This window comes from Canis aureus, chromosome X (genome assembly GCF_053574225.1).
Source record: "Canis aureus isolate CA01 chromosome X, VMU_Caureus_v.1.0, whole genome shotgun sequence".
NCBI classification, from domain to species: Eukaryota; Metazoa; Chordata; class Mammalia; order Carnivora; family Canidae; genus Canis; species Canis aureus.
The window spans coordinates 5,155,093-5,172,238 of record NC_135649.1 but is presented as its reverse complement, the minus strand read 5'-3'; the positions used below and the strand labels follow the sequence as shown (position 1 = coordinate 5,172,238).

General features: G+C 52.9%; 1 protein-coding gene across 11 annotated transcripts in view; it reads left to right on the top strand.

Annotated features, from left to right (window-relative positions):
• MAMLD1 (mastermind like domain containing 1) overlaps nucleotides 1-17,146 on the top strand; it is a 122,112-nt gene that overhangs the window by 78,201 nt on the left and 26,765 nt on the right. For all 11 annotated transcript variants that reach the window (XM_077889772.1, XM_077889775.1, XM_077889768.1 and 8 more), the window contains one exon: nucleotides 4,747-6,600. In XM_077889772.1, the coding sequence (XP_077745898.1) occupies nucleotides 4,747-6,600 (1,854 nt within the window). The remainder of the gene's footprint in view (nucleotides 1-4,746; nucleotides 6,601-17,146) is intronic.

The window sequence follows — 17,146 nt, the reverse complement described above, 5'->3', positions numbered from 1 at the left end:
TAATTAAGTGTTTATAACAGGCTGCTAGATTTCTTTCAGAAGAGTGATGTATTTATGTATTTTACATGTATATATATTTAGAATATGTTTTATATATATACATGTACGTAGATCATATGCTTTTTCCTCCTTATGCCCACTTTATGAGCCTAGACTGTACTCTTATCATCTAGACCTTTGCCAAGAAATCCCTTTTCGTCCTTCTGGACTAAAAATGTAGAAAGGCAAGAATCACCATGGCATTGTTCAGACAGAACCAGAAATAATATTGACTTCAGAGCTGAACTCAGCCCCTGTCAGAAGGGTTGCCTTACTTTTCTCATATTGAGGGGGCGGGGAAGCCACCACATGCTCTCAAGTACATTTTAATGAGTGTTCATACGGTTATGGGGATCACATCAGTGGCTCTCTGCCTGCTTATGAAATGGGACTCCGCAGGCATTCGGGATTGGAGATGGCCGTTCCTTTCTAGAAGAAGCCAGGGAACCTCCTCACCAGCCCGCGCCCCCCTCCTCCGCCCCCAAACACCTGTGAGCGCTGAGGCTGGGAGTTGGGACACCTGGGGTCTAGCGTCCTTGTCCACTAACTAGCTGTGTGACCACAAGCAAGTCACATCCCATTCCGTTTTCTGTAAAAGGAGAAAATGGAGATGTGCCCTCTAGAAATCCTGCCACTGTCTACTGATTTACTTAATTTTTTTTCTTCTGATTTGCTTATTATCTAAAAGCCATCTCCCAGTGAGTGGGCAGGATCATGTGCAATATGTGGCCTAAGGAAGCAGGTAGCTGAGACCAATAGTTTGCCATCCGAGTCCACAGAGACTACACAATGGCACACGTGCAAGACTGGAAGGTTTATTTAGAAGGGTCTGGAAGCCTAGTGAGGGATGTTTTCCAGTTGCTTGAGAGGGAAATCATTCCACAGTAGCAGCTTCTGTTGCACTTGCTCTGAAATGGTGACCTTGGGATAAGTCAGCACCACGCAGCCTGGCCCGGTAGGCCTCGGCCCGGCACCCGCTGGCCCAGGTGACCCGGCGAAGGTGCCAGTGTGGGGATGAGGGAAAGCCCAGGCGGCTGCGAGAAATAGAGACGAGCAGCACATCCCAGGCCGGCCCAACAGAAGGCATGACAGCCGGCCTGTATCCAGGGACAGAAGTTGGGAGACCTGGTCCGCAGACCTCCTTGCTGTGAACACAGGCACCTTCCCCCAGCTTGGCTGAGGTTCTGGCCGTGTAGCCGGGGTGCTTCAGGCTGGCTGTCGAAAGCTCTCAGCATAAAACCCGAAACCCAGAGCCAAGATCTCCCACAAAGCCATTGAAAGAGGGAAGCGCACACGAGGGTCCCGGCTGCCCTGCTGAAGCCATCCTCAGCCAGCATCCACACCCCCTGCCACTGCGCCCCTAGGGACAGCAAGGCCACCCTGGCCCCTGATTAGGCATCCTCCCCAAGTGTCCAGTGGGGCACTGAGCTGCCAACTTGGTGCAGCAAGGGCGGCATCCACTCGGGCAAATTGGATTCACTGGTACCAGCTAGCCCTCCCACACCCTGCAGGGGCACCCTGGGGTCTGCTTCACTGTTGAGGAGCCGGCTGGCTTCCAGAATTGGAACTGAGTGGGGAGCATTGGCTTGGGGGCCTGGAAAGTTGTATGCATGTGCCCCCTCATTTGGGAGACGTAGGGAGTGCTTTCCCTTGCCAGGGGTTCCTCATGCGAGCTGTGGGATCTCGTGGTGGTGCCAGGTCTCTCCCCATGCCCTGCTACCTAGGTCCCAAGCAGGTCATGGCAGACTGACAATTAAAGAAATGTCCAGGAAACTGCAGAGTCCACCAGGGATTCCAGGTTGCTGCAGCTCACAGCCCCTGCCCTCCCTTCCATCCCATTCCTCACACCCCATCCACACCCCCTGCCTGGTGCTACGGGGACTTCAGTGTCATCTGGCCTGTGCCGTGGTCCACGACTTCCCCAGCAGCACGCCGGACCTGGCCACTGCCAGCTCGGGCTCCCTGCAGGGGATCCAGGGTCAAACCCACCCTCACTCATCCCTTATTCATCCATTCCATCACTTTCTACTCTCAATATATTGGAATTCTTTGAACTCCCTTGGGAGAATGTCAAGGAAACGAAATTTCAGTTTGGGATTCCGTGACTTGTTTGCGGGCTGCCCCTCTAGTTGATTGAATGAATGGCCAGGAAACATGTAGCAGAGGTCCCTGTGTGCCAGGTCATCTGGATTCATTTGTCCGTTGATTCATTCAGCTGCTATTTACTGAACACCTGCTGTGGACTGATACAGACTCCACTGCCCCTGGAAGGAAGAGTGGGCGCAGATGACCAGATAAGCCTCTTCTTGGCCCGCTCCACCCTCCACGGCCCATTCTTGCCGGCCCTACGGCCTTCAGCCCCAGATGGATTGGACACCAGAGCTGCCCCTCAAAGTCCCGTTGTCTGTGTTGCAAAGAAGAGGCAAATAAGGAAGCAGGTTCCCTCACTCCAGCTAGTGGAGCCCCTTCCGTGGAAGTGAGACAGTGTCCTGTCACCAGGGTGGACAAAGGCAGTGGCTTGTGAGGCAGCCAAGGGGTCAAGGAGAGGGCCCAGGATGCCCAGGCCCTGTTACCCTCTAGCCAAGTGGCTCTGGGCAAGCCCTTCCCCTTCTCTGGATGCCAGGGCCCCTGCCTCTCCCAGGACAGCATCAGACTTCCAAGGCCCTTGCGTGGCTGCCCTTGGTAATGGCAGCCACCAGTTAGGGAGGATTTACTAGGTGCCATCGAATCTGCCTCATTTTACTTACTACTCAGAGCAGCATCATGAGACAAGGACTAAAATCATGCTCCTTTTACAAAGGAAGAATCCAGAACCAGGGCCCTTTGCCACACTGCCCCCACTCGTGCTCTGGGCCAGTGCTCCTCAACTTGGCTGTGCATTTAGAACCAGAAGCTTTGGAAAACCTCAGATCTCTGGGCCCTGTTCTGGGTGAGACTGAAGCAGTTCATTTGTAGGGGGAGACCCTGGGAATCTGGATGTTTCTAAGTGACTCTGATGAGCACCGGGCCTGGGATGTCTAGCCCCGGGAGATATCTTTCGATGTTCACTGTGTCGTGAGAGTTGTGGCCAGTGTGGTGCTAGCAGGTGGCCTCCCCATGCACATTGACCCTACCGCCACCCCCCACCCTACTACCCCCCACCCCCCGCCACTCCAATGAGCCAAACATGACAGATGTCTAAGGACTGAAAACGAATGTCCCAGTCAGCCTTCTAAAGCTAAACAGGGATTTCTTACTGAAAAATTGCATCTAGAGAAATACAGTTGACCCTTAAACAATGCAGGTGTGAGCTGCATGGGTCTGCTGATAGGCAGTTTTTTTCGATAGAAGCAAGACCGTGCTGTAAATCTATGTCATGATTTCCCTAATGACATTTTCTTTTTTTCTAGCTTACTTGGTTATAAGAATCCAGTACATGATACATATAACACCCCAAATCTGTGTTAACCGACTGTTGCTGTGAGGCTCCCAGTCCACAGAGGGCTATTAGTAGTTAAGTTTTGGGAGGAGTCCAAAGATAGAGTCGGATTTTTGACCATGGGGCATTTTGCAAGGATCCACAGTACATCTGTTCTGCTGAGGGTATGTAGGTGACTTCCAGAGCCCCACTCTTCCCACACAGTCCCCCAGTCCACCCCACTCTACTTGCAGGTCACGGTCATGAACATGACAGCCACAGATGACTGTATGAAGCCTTGAATGAGTAGGAAGCACTGCATCACTAACTGCTTTGTTCCCAAAAGCTATGCTTTTGTAAATGGTGAGCAGCTCCCCCAAGGTGCAGATCGCAGATTGGGTCCTTTTCCTGTTGCTCCATATCTCCCCGACCTGAGGATGCATCTGCAGAGAGGAATTTCTTATTTAGATAGCTTTATACTTTGGGGGGGGGGGCGGGGGGCGGTGGTTAGGAGGCTTTCTCACTAAAAACAAACAAGCAATTCCAAACTGCAGAGAATAGAAAGGGACTCGCCAGTCACCCCCAAGAGCTGACTACTCCACGTGGTCGTATGTATGTTCTTCCAAGTGATTTTTGTATGCACCGAGCGAGCTGTGTGTGTGTGTGTACAAAAATAAAAGAGCCCGTGCACCCCATGACTGTTCTGCACTTGTGTTTCCGCTGAACAGTATAGCCCAGACAGCTACCCGAAAGCACACACCCAGATCCCCTTTGCTCTAGAGGCTCTGCTGTGTTCCATTGTTTTGCCACAGTCTGCTAGGTTTAACCAAGACAGGGAGGCAACCTAAAAGTTCAATGTCTGTGTCCTGCTTTTCCTTTTTAGAAACGGGGGTATCTGTAGACAGGTAGGAATTGGAAGTACCTGAAGTTCTTCCAGTGTGCCCTCAAATGCCTGTCTGGGGCACAGTGCGTTCTGTGGCTTCCGCATAGTTGAGCTGAGCTCCCCCCTTACGTGGGCAGAGAAGATCCTTTGTGGGACTTCCTGTGGCGTTTAGTACACAGACAACATAATGCCTAATTTGAAGTGTAACAAGACAGTTTAAGTGAAACACAGCAACAAAGAAGCAAGCATTAAGGTTCCCAAAATAGGCTGTATTGTATAGTTTTGACAACTATAAGTCTTGAAACTGAGAGATGTTTTATCTTGCAAGTTTCCTGTTCATTAGCTTTAATGTGCCAAGGCTTTATACAAATTTTCTCTCCCTCTCTCTCTCCTGCTCTCTCTCTCTCTCTCTCTCTATCTGCCACAGGGAACCTTTAAAAGGAGACAGGAAGCAGATAATTTCCAGTTTCCAGGCATGGCTGACGGGGGTTACCCTAATAAAATCAAGAGGCCCTGCCTGGAAGATGTCACCCTTTCCATGGGCCCCAGTGCCCACCCCAGCACGTCGTGCGCAGAGCTGCAGGTCCCTCCGCTGACAATGAACCCTAGTCCCACAGCTGTGGGAGTAGCAAGCCACTCATTACCGCTCGAGACTAATCCCCTGAACGGCAGCGTCATGGGCTCGCCATTCGTGTTGCCACCCGCTGCAGAGCTGGGAGTCAAAGGGCCTGCCGGTCCCTACTATGACAAAGCCGGCAGCGTGCCAGCCGTGGACCAGGAACTTCAAGATCTCCTGGAAGAGCTAACAAAGATTCAAGAACCTTCTCCAAATGACCTGGATCTTGAGAAGATACTGGGGAGCAAGCCAGAAGAACCACTGGTCCTAGAGCACCCGCAGGCGACCCTCGGTGCACCTGCCAAGCCTTCGGCTGCGATTCCTCACCTGGAGAGCCTGGCCACCAGCAAGGAGTTCACCTCCAGCTGCAGCCAGCTGCCCAGCGCCGCCACGTCGCTTCACGTCCCACCCTCCCCAGGGGGGCTCAACTACGTGATCCCCTCGGCCAGTAAGCAGGTGGCCTCCCCGGGCTCTTCGGCGGCGGCAGCAGCAGCGGCGGCAGCGGCAGCAGCAGCATCGCAGGCCAAGAGCCAGGTCCAGGGGATGCTCCCCGTCACCGTGCCCGCCCTCCAGGTGCCTCAGTGGCATCACGCCCACCAGCTGAAGGCACTGGCGGCCAGCAAGCAGGGGGCCACTGCCAGGCAGCCGGGGACCACCCCTAGCTGGTCGAGCCTGCCGCCGCCCGGCCCGTCCCCATCCTACCGCCCGGTGCCATCGCCGCACCCACCACCACCGCCGCCACCACCGCCGCCTCCACCACCGCCGCCACCGCAGTTCAGCCCGCAGAGCCTCATGGTGTCCTGCATGGCGTCCAGCAACCTGCCGGGGAGCTCGTTCCAAGCCTCCCCCAACGCCTTACTCGCCAGCATGGCCTCGGCCAGCAGCGCCGGCCTCGGGCCCCCCATGCTCTACACTCCCGACAAGCTCCCCAGCCCTGCGCTCAGCCAGCAGCCGCCCTTCAGTCCGCAGAGCTCCATCCTGGCCAACCTGGTGTCCTCGGGCGTCAAGAGCCCCCCGGGCCACCTGCTATCTGCTCTGCCCACCAGCAACCCGGGGCCGTCGCCGCCCTACCGGCCCGAGAAGCTGTCCAGCCCGGGCCTGCCGCAGCAGTCCTTCACCCCACAGTGCTCCCTGATCCGGAGCCTCACCCCCTCCTCCAGCAACCCGCTTGCGCAGCCGCCGCCGCCGCCGCCACCGCCCCCACCGCCCCAGCAGCCGGCGAATGCCATCTTCAAGTCCATGACCACCAACTCACCCAAGACCCTGAGCATGATCATGCAGCAGGGGCTGGCCAGCCCCGGCCCGGGAGCCCCGGAGCCCTTTACCTTTGGCAACACCAAGCCCCTGTCGCATTTCGTGTCCGAGCCGGGCCCCCAGAAGATGCCCTCCGTGCCCGCCGCCTCTCGGCAGCCGTCCCTGCTCCACTACCTGCAGCAGCCGCCGCCGACCTCTTCGGCCACCGCCTCGTCCACCACCACGGCCACCTTGCAGCTGCAGCAGCAGCAGCAGCAGCAGCAACAGCAGCAGCAACAGCAGCAGCATCAGCAGCATCAGCAGCATCAGCAGCCCGACCACTCGTCGTTCCTCCTGCAGCAGATGATGCAGCAGCCCCAGCGCTTTCAGCGGTCAGTGGCCCCGGACTCCATGCCTTCTCTGCCCAGACAGGTAAGACGACTTGCGTCCGCTCACGTTCCTTGGTTTTGGAAATGAGATCCGTGTCTTGTGCCGTTGGTAACCTGGCCTTGGAGGCAAATTTGGCTGCAGTCCTCTCCAAGATGGGACTTGACTCTGGAAAAGTCTATTTAAGCCAGCTAATTCTGCATGGTCCAAATGCAGTATTAACGAGGCCAGGGTTATGGTTTCGGTTCCTGTGCAGGCTGCTAAACTCCCCTGAGAGGAAAAATGCACCCAGAAGGTGCTGGCAGGGGAAGGAACCAGGGGAGACAAGTCCCCGCACCGGGCTGCATGGTGGGTTCCCTCACACAGGACTAGCGGAGGCTTCGCAGGATGCAAGGAAATTGCATCGAAGTCTTCCAGTCTTGTCACTGCTGGCATAAGGCTGCACACTGAGCCTTCTAGAAATGGCACAGCACACTTCTGCTGAGCAGCTGCAGCGTGCCCTTCCAGCACTGCGCTGGACACTGAGGCAGGTCCTAAATGGAAAGGGCAGATACTTAGAAAGGACTTACTCTTAGCATCTCCATTCTACAAAGAAACTGAGGCTCGCAGAGTTGGAATGACTTGCCCAGAGTCACATAGGTAGCCAGGGGCAGAGCAGGCACTGGAAACCAGGAAGTCCTAGTCTAGAGCCGGTGCTCCTCTCAAAATCACTGTGACTTCTCCCTCTCCCTCATCTCCTGCAATCTGATTGATCAATCACTGGACTCAGCTGATCCTTCCCCGGGGGGTGTCGACCATGATTTTCCCTTGCCATTGCTCTGACCCCTGCCTGTATTGGTTATCTCTTGCCCGGTGGCAAATTACTCTAAAACATCCACTTAAAACAACACATGTGTATTAAGTCACAGTTTCTGTGGGCAGGGAGTCCTGGCATCACCTTGCTGGGTCTTCTGGCCTTGAGTCACTCTTAAGGTTGTGGTCACCTCGAGCTCGACTGGGAAGGTTCTGCTTCCAGGCTCACTCCCAAGCTTGTTGGCAGGAAGTGGTTCCTTGCAGGTGGTTGGACCAAGGCCTCAGTTCCTCATGAGCTGTTGGCTAGTGGCCTCCTTTGGTTCCTTGCCATGTGGCCCTCTTCGTAGAGCATCTCACAACATGGCAGCCGACTTCATCTGAGTAAGCAAGACAGAATGTGCCAGCAAGAGAGACAGAGGGAGTGCCAGCTAGTCAGAGGTCACAGTCTTTAGAATCTCATCTTGACAGCGACATCCCGTCACTTCTGCTGTGTTCTGTTCATTAGACACGAGCATGAAGGTGTGAACACCAGGAGACGGGGGTCGTTGGGGACCATGTCAGTTACCTGCCTGCCCGGGGCACTGTCCATTCTGGTCCCTCCTTTCCATTGCCTTCAGCCATCCCTGAGTTCAGGTCCTCTTGCTTCTTTGTCTGAACTCAGAGTTGACTCTTACAGTGGTTTCCCCCAGTAAACCAGCCATCACTCAAACCATCACCTTCAAGAGACCAGATATAATAGAGAACTGATCATGTTTCACAATTGCTCAGAAGATTCCAGAGGCCCATCACCTGGCTCCCTCTACCTTCTTAGACTTGGTGTTCATCGGGGTCCATCCAGCGCTTCACTTGTATCATCCGAAGTGCTTATAGTTCCTGGCCCACTCTGCATTCTCGATCCTACTGCTACCATTCCCTGGGCCTGGCTCTCCCTTCCCACCTTCTCCCTCCTGTCCCACTCCTTTGGCTCCCAAGTCTCAGGCACCATCTGCTCCAGGAAGCTTCTCCATGACCATCGTCAGTACTTCTGTCTCCCACACTGCCTCCATCTTCTGTAGAGCAGCCAAGGAGGACAGCCTGGCCAGGGACCTGGCCTAAGGGAAGCGCCCATCAGGGCTGACCTCTTTTCTGAGGGCCCTGGGTGAGTGTGACCGGGGCTGCCCCTGGAGGATAGAGACCGTGTCTTTCCCCTCCATACCTCATGAAGCATAAGCAGGCAGAGAGCTCCGCACCGGGGAACTGGTGCAGTTCGGCAGCACTTGTGTCTGAGTATGTGGTGGGCTTCCTGCCATCTCTTTTCAGGGAGCACCAGCCCCAGTGCTGGAACTCTCACCCTAGCAGGCAAGGTCCTCGGCCTGGAGACATGTCACCATCTCACGCTGTGAACCATGTGGGGTTCCCCCCACCCCCAGTGGAGTACATTTGTAGCCTGACAGTGTAGCCTCAGAACCAGATCTGCTGGCTCAGAAGCAGAATCTTTAATGACTGGAGGCATGAAAATCACACCCAACTGATTACCTAGGTGAGCCAGAGAAAGTGCTCAGGAGAAAGAGGGAGCAGCCAAGCTCCCTGAGGCTAGGAGGATCTCAGGTGACCACCATCAGCCAAGGGGAGGGCAGGAGGGGGCACAAATGGGAGGCTACCACTGCCAACAGCTGCCTTCCCTGCCAGCACTGGCCAGTGCCCACAGGCCATGCATGCAACTCAGTACTTCACCTGCCTTTTTCCACTTGAGTTCCCAGAGATAGAGATAGAGTACCCTTAAAAGCCGAGAAGACCGAGGGAGTCAGCAGAATCGCCCACGCTCACAGAGCGGCTCAGGGCCAGAGAAGGGAGTCTGGCCTTAGAGCCCATGCTTGTAACCCTGGCCATGGGGCGCTGCCTCCGGAGCTTTCTGCTCCCGCCTTGATCTCCTAACTATTGCCTCTTCTGCAAAACGGGCAATAGGTGATGATAGGTGGGTTGAGGATTAAATGCATTATTACATCTAAGGCATTTTTTTAAGATTTTATTTTTAAGAGTTTATTTATTTAGTCATGAGAGATGCAGAGAGAGAGGCAGAGACACAGGCAGAGGGAGAGAGAAGCAGGATCCCTGCGGGGAGCCCGATGCAGCACTCGATCCCAGGACCCCGGGATCATGCCCTGAGCCAAAGGCAGACACTCAACCACTGAGCCACGCAGGCACCCCTAGGTCTAAAGCATTTTGAACAGGGCTTGGCAGCACAAAGTGTCACTGAAGGTTTGCTATCACTAACTCCTGGTCCTGAGTCTCCAGGTCCATTTTCTAGGGGCTGAGATGTGGCCCTCAAAACCAATGCTGAATAGGACAGAATAGGAGCAGTGCCCTCTCCCAACCCCATGGCCACCACAAGATTGACGGCACTTGCGGGGCCTGCTAGTGTCTTGGGCTCTCCCTTTGCCAGGCTTTGTCCCCTTGACACAACTCCAGGCCTGCTGGAAAAGGGGAAAGGCCATCTTTGCCCAGCTGGCGGGGGTCTCTTTCACTCCCCCTTGCCCAGGCTCCCCCATTCTGTCCATGGCACTCCTCTAGGCAAAACACAGAGTGGGCTTCCAGGCTGGGCATGTCAGCCACTCCACTCGTCCTTCTCTTGGCCTTTCTCCATATTTGCGAAGGACTAAGAAGTCAGCCCTGCTCACTCTTGCAGGGGAGAGAAGACAGGAGACCCATGCTTCTCCCTCCCAGCAGGGCCACCTTGTTCGGCTTTTACTGAAGGCCACATCAAGCCTCAGAAAAGTCTCCTCACCTAGCACATGGTGATGTAGACTAGTTCGTGGTATCTCCAAGTGTGATCATGGTGACCACAGAAGTACTGGGCCTTCACTGTAATCCCGGTTCTGGTTTTTGAAAAGAGTACTTTCTAAACGTAAGCTGACAAACGAACTCTTGAGTACGCAGAAAGGCTGAGTCCGGTCGTCTATAGAAGCTTTTTATTTGTTGACTTGTATTGCTCAGCTCTGGCAAGTTCACTTGACCAGTTAACGTGAATGATCTGACTGCAGTGGACCATGTGTTTGCACTGAAGGGAAAAGGCAAATGCCATCTGGCTTCAGGGCGGCAGTGGAGTGTGGCAGCTGAAGCGTGGGCATGGGGGTTCAAGAGCAGGCACGACCCCTGGCCGGGCCTTGTGCTGGGAGCAACATCACTGAGCCCCTCTGAGCCTCGGCTGCAAGTGAGGAAAGCGCTGGGCCAGGGCTAGCGTGGGCCCTGGGCTGGGATTCGCCCCCTCCTAGGTCAGATGTGTTTCCCAATTCAGAACATTAGGGCGTTCTGAAAGGTAATACGAGGTGTCTACCAAATATCACACAAGCCGCCGGTGGAACATGGGGTAGCGTTTCTTGATTCTTGCAGAGAAACGTGATTATCTAACTAAGTGCACACCAACTTTTGTCCCCAAATCAATGTCGATGCCAAGTTTACCCAAATAAAATAGGCTTTCAGAGCCTTTTGGGTTTGAAATTATAGATGAGGAATGTGGACCTGGCATTATTAAGGGAGGGACTCCTTGGAGTCGGGACACCCAGCCCCGGTGTGTGGGATGGAAGTGACCCCAAATCTCCTCAACCGCAACCCCCACCCTACTTCCATGGGCTGGGCGACAACTCTCTGTCCTCAGTCAAGGTGCAATGTGTAACCTGGGGCTCCTTCTCCCTGGACACTTACTGGGCGTCCTCGCACAGGTCACCTGGGACTTCCATTCTACCAGCAGCCACTGGGGAAGGGGCCCGCCATTTGCTCGGACAGGAAGACAAGTCCGTGGAGGGGACGGGACCCAGAAGAGTGGGGCTGGCAGGTGGCAGCGAGGGCCTGCGGGCCACATGGCGTGCAGAGCTGGAGGGCCGCGTCCTGGGGAGCAGGGATGTGGCCGCTGGCCAGTTGGAAGAAGAACAAAAAGGCCTGAAATATGATCTGTGAGGCCGGCCGGCCGAGGCACCGGGGAAGGGGCGGCTGCGGGGACATGGAGCCACGAGGCGCATGATACTGTTTGCACAGACATTGAAGGGGCTCGAGGGCGGTAGCTGCCAGGCGGGGCCTCGGGGAAGCCTTCTGGCCCCCTCAGCCTTGGGTCCGCTGGCTTGAGGGCTGCCCTCCCAGTGCCCGGGTCGCAGGGCGACGGCGTGGGGCAGGGGACGCGCCCCGGGGCTAGGCTCCAGGCCAGCTTCCGGAGAACCCAGGCTCAGGACCCCTTGGCTCCAAACCGCAGGCCCGCCGCGTTTTACGCAGCCAGCCCCCTTTCCCTCTCCGGCCTTAGCCTCCCCGCCCGTGAGCTGGACGCCCTCGGATCCTCGTCTCATGGCTCGTGGAATGGTCCCTCGATGTCAGCTGCCACTATTTCTAGGGAGTCCCTGCCACTTGGAACACCAGTCACCCGATGGCATTAGGTTAGAGAGCCTCAGTGGCCAGGCCCCTCTCCAGCTGTTGGCGGGGAGTGGGTCAAGGAGGACATTTGTCAGGTGGCTGGAGAGAAGTCATGTGGAGGACGCATGTCGTGACCCCTGAAAGGACCAGAGCAGCTGAGCCAGGCCATAGCTTTCTGAGCCCCCCTGGCCCAGGAGAAGGGGAGGACGGCGGCTGCTCCTCCCTCCCAGCACAGACAGCAGAGGTGCGGGGAGCCCTGTGGGGGCTGCAGTGGATGCTGAGTAAGAAATGGGCCCCTGGACTGCTGCTGACAGGCCGAGAGAGCCGACGGTGGGCCACCTCGCTGGCCATCCAGCACCAGTGCCGCAGGAGCGCTGCTTCTGCTTAGTCACTGGCCTTGGGGGATGGGTGTCCCTTGTGTGCATTGTGTTTTCTGAGCCTTGCTCAGGGCCCTAGATGGATGCCAGCACTCAGAGCGCCGGCGCTGGACCTGCAGGGATGCCTTCCCGTCCCCCCTCCCCTCCCCTCCCCCACTCACACCCATTCGCAAAGCCTCCCACAAAAACCTCGCAAAAATCCAAGGTTTCTCTTGGTTGGAATTTCCAAGGCTGTACTCACCTGCTCAGCAGAGCAGAACCGTTCATTACTGCTGTCTCAGTTAGCACTGCAAATTAAAATCTTTACATTCGCACCCTGACCTCTCATGGAACACAGAAATGATAAAACCAGGGCTAGACCAAGAAAATTATCTATTCTTGTCAAAGTTATCTCAGCTCCTCTTTCCACCAGAGAAACATTCGGGACGTATACTGTGTAATGATTCAATGATTCTACACAGTAATTCAGTGCCCATCACATTAAGGGTACTTTTGAGACTAAGGGGATGCTGTGTGTTGATTATACTTGAAGAAAAAAGCTTTCAAATATAAAGAAAAAATTTAAATATAGAGAAAGAGAGGCAGAGTCAAGAGAGATGGTGGCCCTGAGCGAAACTTCTTCTAGTCTCAAACTGTTCATGAGCATTTAAAAGCAGGTGGCAGCCCTCTTGCCAACATACTTGACCCCCACCACCACCCTGAATCAGATGCACCACATATTATCCAGGAGAGTCTGTGACCCTGGACTTGCGAGTCCTTTCACTGGCTCCCCTTAATTCTTCCCTTGTTTAGAGGGAGAGAGTTGGGGGAGAACAGCACTTTGCTCCTGTTATGAGAAAAGTTTCCTTGCATTTGTCTTTTGCTAAATCTGACAAGAAGCATCACAGATTGCATCTCAAAGGTTAGTCCTGCTGAAATGCAAGAGTAGGCCTCTGGGCAAGCTCTCACCACACCGGGGAGCATGGGGGAAGATGGGGTGGTGAGGCAGGTTCCCTGTGCCCGGGGCCGGAGCCGGAGCCGGGGCCGCTCTGCACACATCTCTGCCAGATGGGGCAGCAATTTCCTGAATAACTGTCTTTATTTTGTCTGTGACCACGACTGTACATACAAGCTTACTTTTCCCTTTCTTTCTAAATTGGGCCACAAAATGCTATTTAGCTTGAGGAAACCTTTTTTTAGCTGCTTTGGGAGGAAATATAATCAGTCACAGTGTAACATACATTTTTGAAAATTTAGGGGCCGGTTTCTCCGTGTTGACCAGGTTTTGTTTTAACCACTCTCAATTGCCAAGAAACGAAACTGTAGGGCGTCAAATTTGGGAAATGCAGCCTCAGAACTTGGTTCTAATATTACCAAGAATCGGTTTTTCTTTCCGTTTCTCTTCTGGTTTTCTGAGAATCATTAATGATCTTCCACCTCAAAGCTATGTCCCTTTTTCAAAAAGCAGAATTTTAAAATTCACTGCTTGTCAAGTGCTAACCTTTTCAACATCAGCAGTACTTTCTGCCTCTGGAGTAATAATCCATCACTCAGTGAGGTCCACACCAAAACTGATGGGGGTGCCAAAAGCCCCCCAGTACAGAGGCCTCGATAATAGAGACCCATAGATAGATAGAATCCTATCCTTGCTTATTAATTGCATTATGAAGACTCAAAGGGCAGCCATTTTCAGAAACCCCCTCTCAGGTATTTGTTGGTTTTTTTGTCTGTTCGTTTTGTTTTGCCATAGAATACTTGAAGAGAAACCATAAACTTTGCTGAAGTTGGGGTGCTCAAAATGAGATGTTTAGAAACAAAGTGTAGAAATTATTTGAGTTTTCAGCATTCGCAGAAACAACCTGCTTATTTGTCACTGTAATGTGAGGGAAGGTTGGCAAAGAGTAGAAGCAGACACACAGAAATGTGTATGCTGTGCTCCTTTAAGCCATAACTCCTCATGACTATGTACAAACCCAAAGCATAGATCAGCACACGGAGAGGCAGTACAGTTCTAGAAGTGCAGCGGATTTGAAAGTGAAGCGCCCTATGCTGCTGTTATGACCTCAAGTGAAGAGTGAGCAAAACCTACAAAATGTCTAGGGTGAGCGGAAAGTCACAGTGGGCCTGCTCCACTCAGCTGTGGCTCTAACACCGCCCCCCCCCCCCCAGCCAGCATTGTCACTGCGTGCAGGGCTGGATGGCGATCAGGGCATGCGTAACCTTCCCTCCCACATCCCCCCACCCAGCCACCCCCTGTCAAACTCTTTAATGGCCCCATAGCACGGATTTAGGAAACCTCTCCCGAGTCCATTTGTACTTTTAGCCTCATCTGTCCCTTCGGGGTTGATAAATCCCAACATCTGGGCCTGTGGCATGATGCAGCCGTGTTCCAGCTACATGGGAGCTTGAGGAGGGCAGCAGAGGGTGGGACACTGTTAATGGTTAAAGCAAAACCCCCCTCCTGCTCCCCCCAAAGAAAAGTTTCTGCTTTTTCATAAGTAGTTGAAAAAGTTCAGATTTTTTATTTGATCCCATTAGTTTTGCCTGGGGTGACAAATGATACTTTGTTTTATTGCACTGTTGTTAGATGAGAGCTTATTGTGTGAGTTCCTCCCCTCGAAAGGAGTGAGGTTGTTGCAAGCTAGAAGCCCCACACAGGTCCAAAGAGATCACACTTCCATCCCAGACCCATGTGTGCCCCCAGCACAGCCTTCCCTGACTTCTGCCTCCCAGAACTAACAAGCTTCCAAGACAAAGCAGAGTGAGTGGAGAAGCAACATTGATCTCTTTCTTGCACATTTTGGTCCTTCTCCCATGTTAACAAAGTTTTCTGGCTCCCCCCACCCCGCGCCCCGTAGCATGCTACCGTGTTTAGCCATCCTCTATTTTTGTGCAGAGGAAGTGAGCATAGTTGTGGGGAGCTAGATTTTGTGGGCCCACAGCTGGATGACACATGAAGAGAATTTGCCAGAGCCAACTAACTCCGTAGGCCTATAGATGAAGGTGGACTCCTCATTTAGTTTTGAATAATGATTGTTTACTTCCAGGTGACAAAGCTTTATAGGATGTGGGAGGCCCCCAATCATCCCTACGTGAGAATAAGCGGGAATAATTCCATGACCCTTTTGCTCTATCAGGCAACACTTTCAAAAAAGAGCTCTGGAAAATGTAAATGGACAAGATTTTGACCCCCATTAGAGTGACTGTTATTTAAAAAAAAAAAAAAACAGAAAATAACAAGCATTGGCGAGGGTGTGGAGAAATTGGAAATCATATGCACCATTAGTGGGAATGTAAAATGGTGCGGCTGCTGTAGAAAATAGTTATGACGGTTCCTCAGAACTAAAACATGGAATTACCCTATGACCCAATGATTCCATTCCTAAGTATAGACCCCAAAGAACTGAAAGCAGAGCCTTGAACAGTTACCTGTTCACCAGTGTTCACAGCAGCTCCATTTATAGCAGCCCAAAGGTGGAAAGAACCCAAATGCCCGTCAACTGCCAAGTGGATAAGCAAAATCCATCGGTCCATATCATGGATATTATTCAGTCTTAAAGAGGAAGGGAATTCAGACACCCGCTACTATGTGAATGAGCCTTAAAGACATTATGCTCAGTGGAAGAAACCAGACATAAAAGGACAAATACTGTGTGAGTCCGCTTCTCTGAGTAGGAGTAAGCAAATCTAGAGACAGAACCAGCTCTATAGTGTGCCTGGGGCTGGGGGCGAGAGGCAGACAAAAGGCAAAGTTAGTGTTTAACAGGGAATAGAGTTTCAGTTTGGGATGATAGACAAGTTCTGGAGTCAGATGGCGGGGATGGTTGCACAATATTGCCAATGTACTTGAAGCCGCCGAGCTGTGCACGTAAAATGGTTAAAAGGGCGACTTTTACCACAATAGAAAAAGAAAGGCTTAAGTTTTAAAATACTTGCCAATCCTCTCCTGATCAAGAGCAGTATTTTCTTTCCAATTAATATTAGCGTGCCATGCAAAAGTGGCAGCAAGCCTGTTTTGTGTCATAGGCACGTGGTAGTGACTATGCGCACACGCATCGTCTTGTGGGAGCCAGCTGGGTTTTCTGGCTGTCCTGGTGAGGTGCATGCATGTTAAACACATGGGATAGAGTTCTTAGGCATAGCCAGCACTGAGAAATCACTTCCCTGGTAAATGGAACACAATTTCTGCCCTTTCTGGGCATTTTGGTGGCACTACAGCACATGGGTCAGGGAACAGAGAAGTACTATAGACAGAAAGGGACATTATCTCTGCCTCCAAATGGGGTAAGAAACCCCACTTGCTTCATTGGTCCTCTGGTGCATCTGGAAGTCTAGAAATTCTCCGATAACTCACAGTTTGCTGATTAATACAATAGCCAACAGAATGATGCTAGGGACTCACTGCGCATGACTAGCTTTCTGTGCAAAGTATCCCGCTGGAGCAAGTGCTAGGCCCTAGGGTAGAGTTCTGGAAAAAGTTAAGGATCTCAACCACAATGTGAACCAGCTCCAAAGGCCTTGATACTGGCACACAAAGTCGGAAGTGAGAGCCTCTGATTGATGCCCAAATGACCTTTGAAAAGTCGACACACCTGCTTCTTGTGTCCCCACTCACATCCACAGCTCCCAAGACCTTTGGTGTCTGCATTTCAGGGTTTGGTGGTGTTCACTTTTTAATCAGAGTTATTTGTGTCTTATCTGCGCTGCCACTTAATAACAAAAAGGAAGAAGTCTTCTCTGACTCTGTCAAAGTGAGCTGAAGGACCCTTTGGAGGAATGAATGGAAGCTGGCTGGAAGGGGTGACACGACAGATGAATTGCATCTGCTGGTGTTGCCGAATTAAGCTCTTGAGACTATTTTTGAGTGTTTCTGAGTAATTATTGGTAGAAACTCCCAGACTTCAAGGCCGATGAACTCAGGCTCTCATGCGGGGCCACCCCCCCCCCCACCCCGGACCGTGCTGCATTTTTCTGGTCCAGCTGGGGCTCTGGTCTCCCTCCAGCATGGGGCAAACAGTGCCTGACATTCCCCAAGTGTGAGATCTGGGAACACAGGGCCTCTCCAA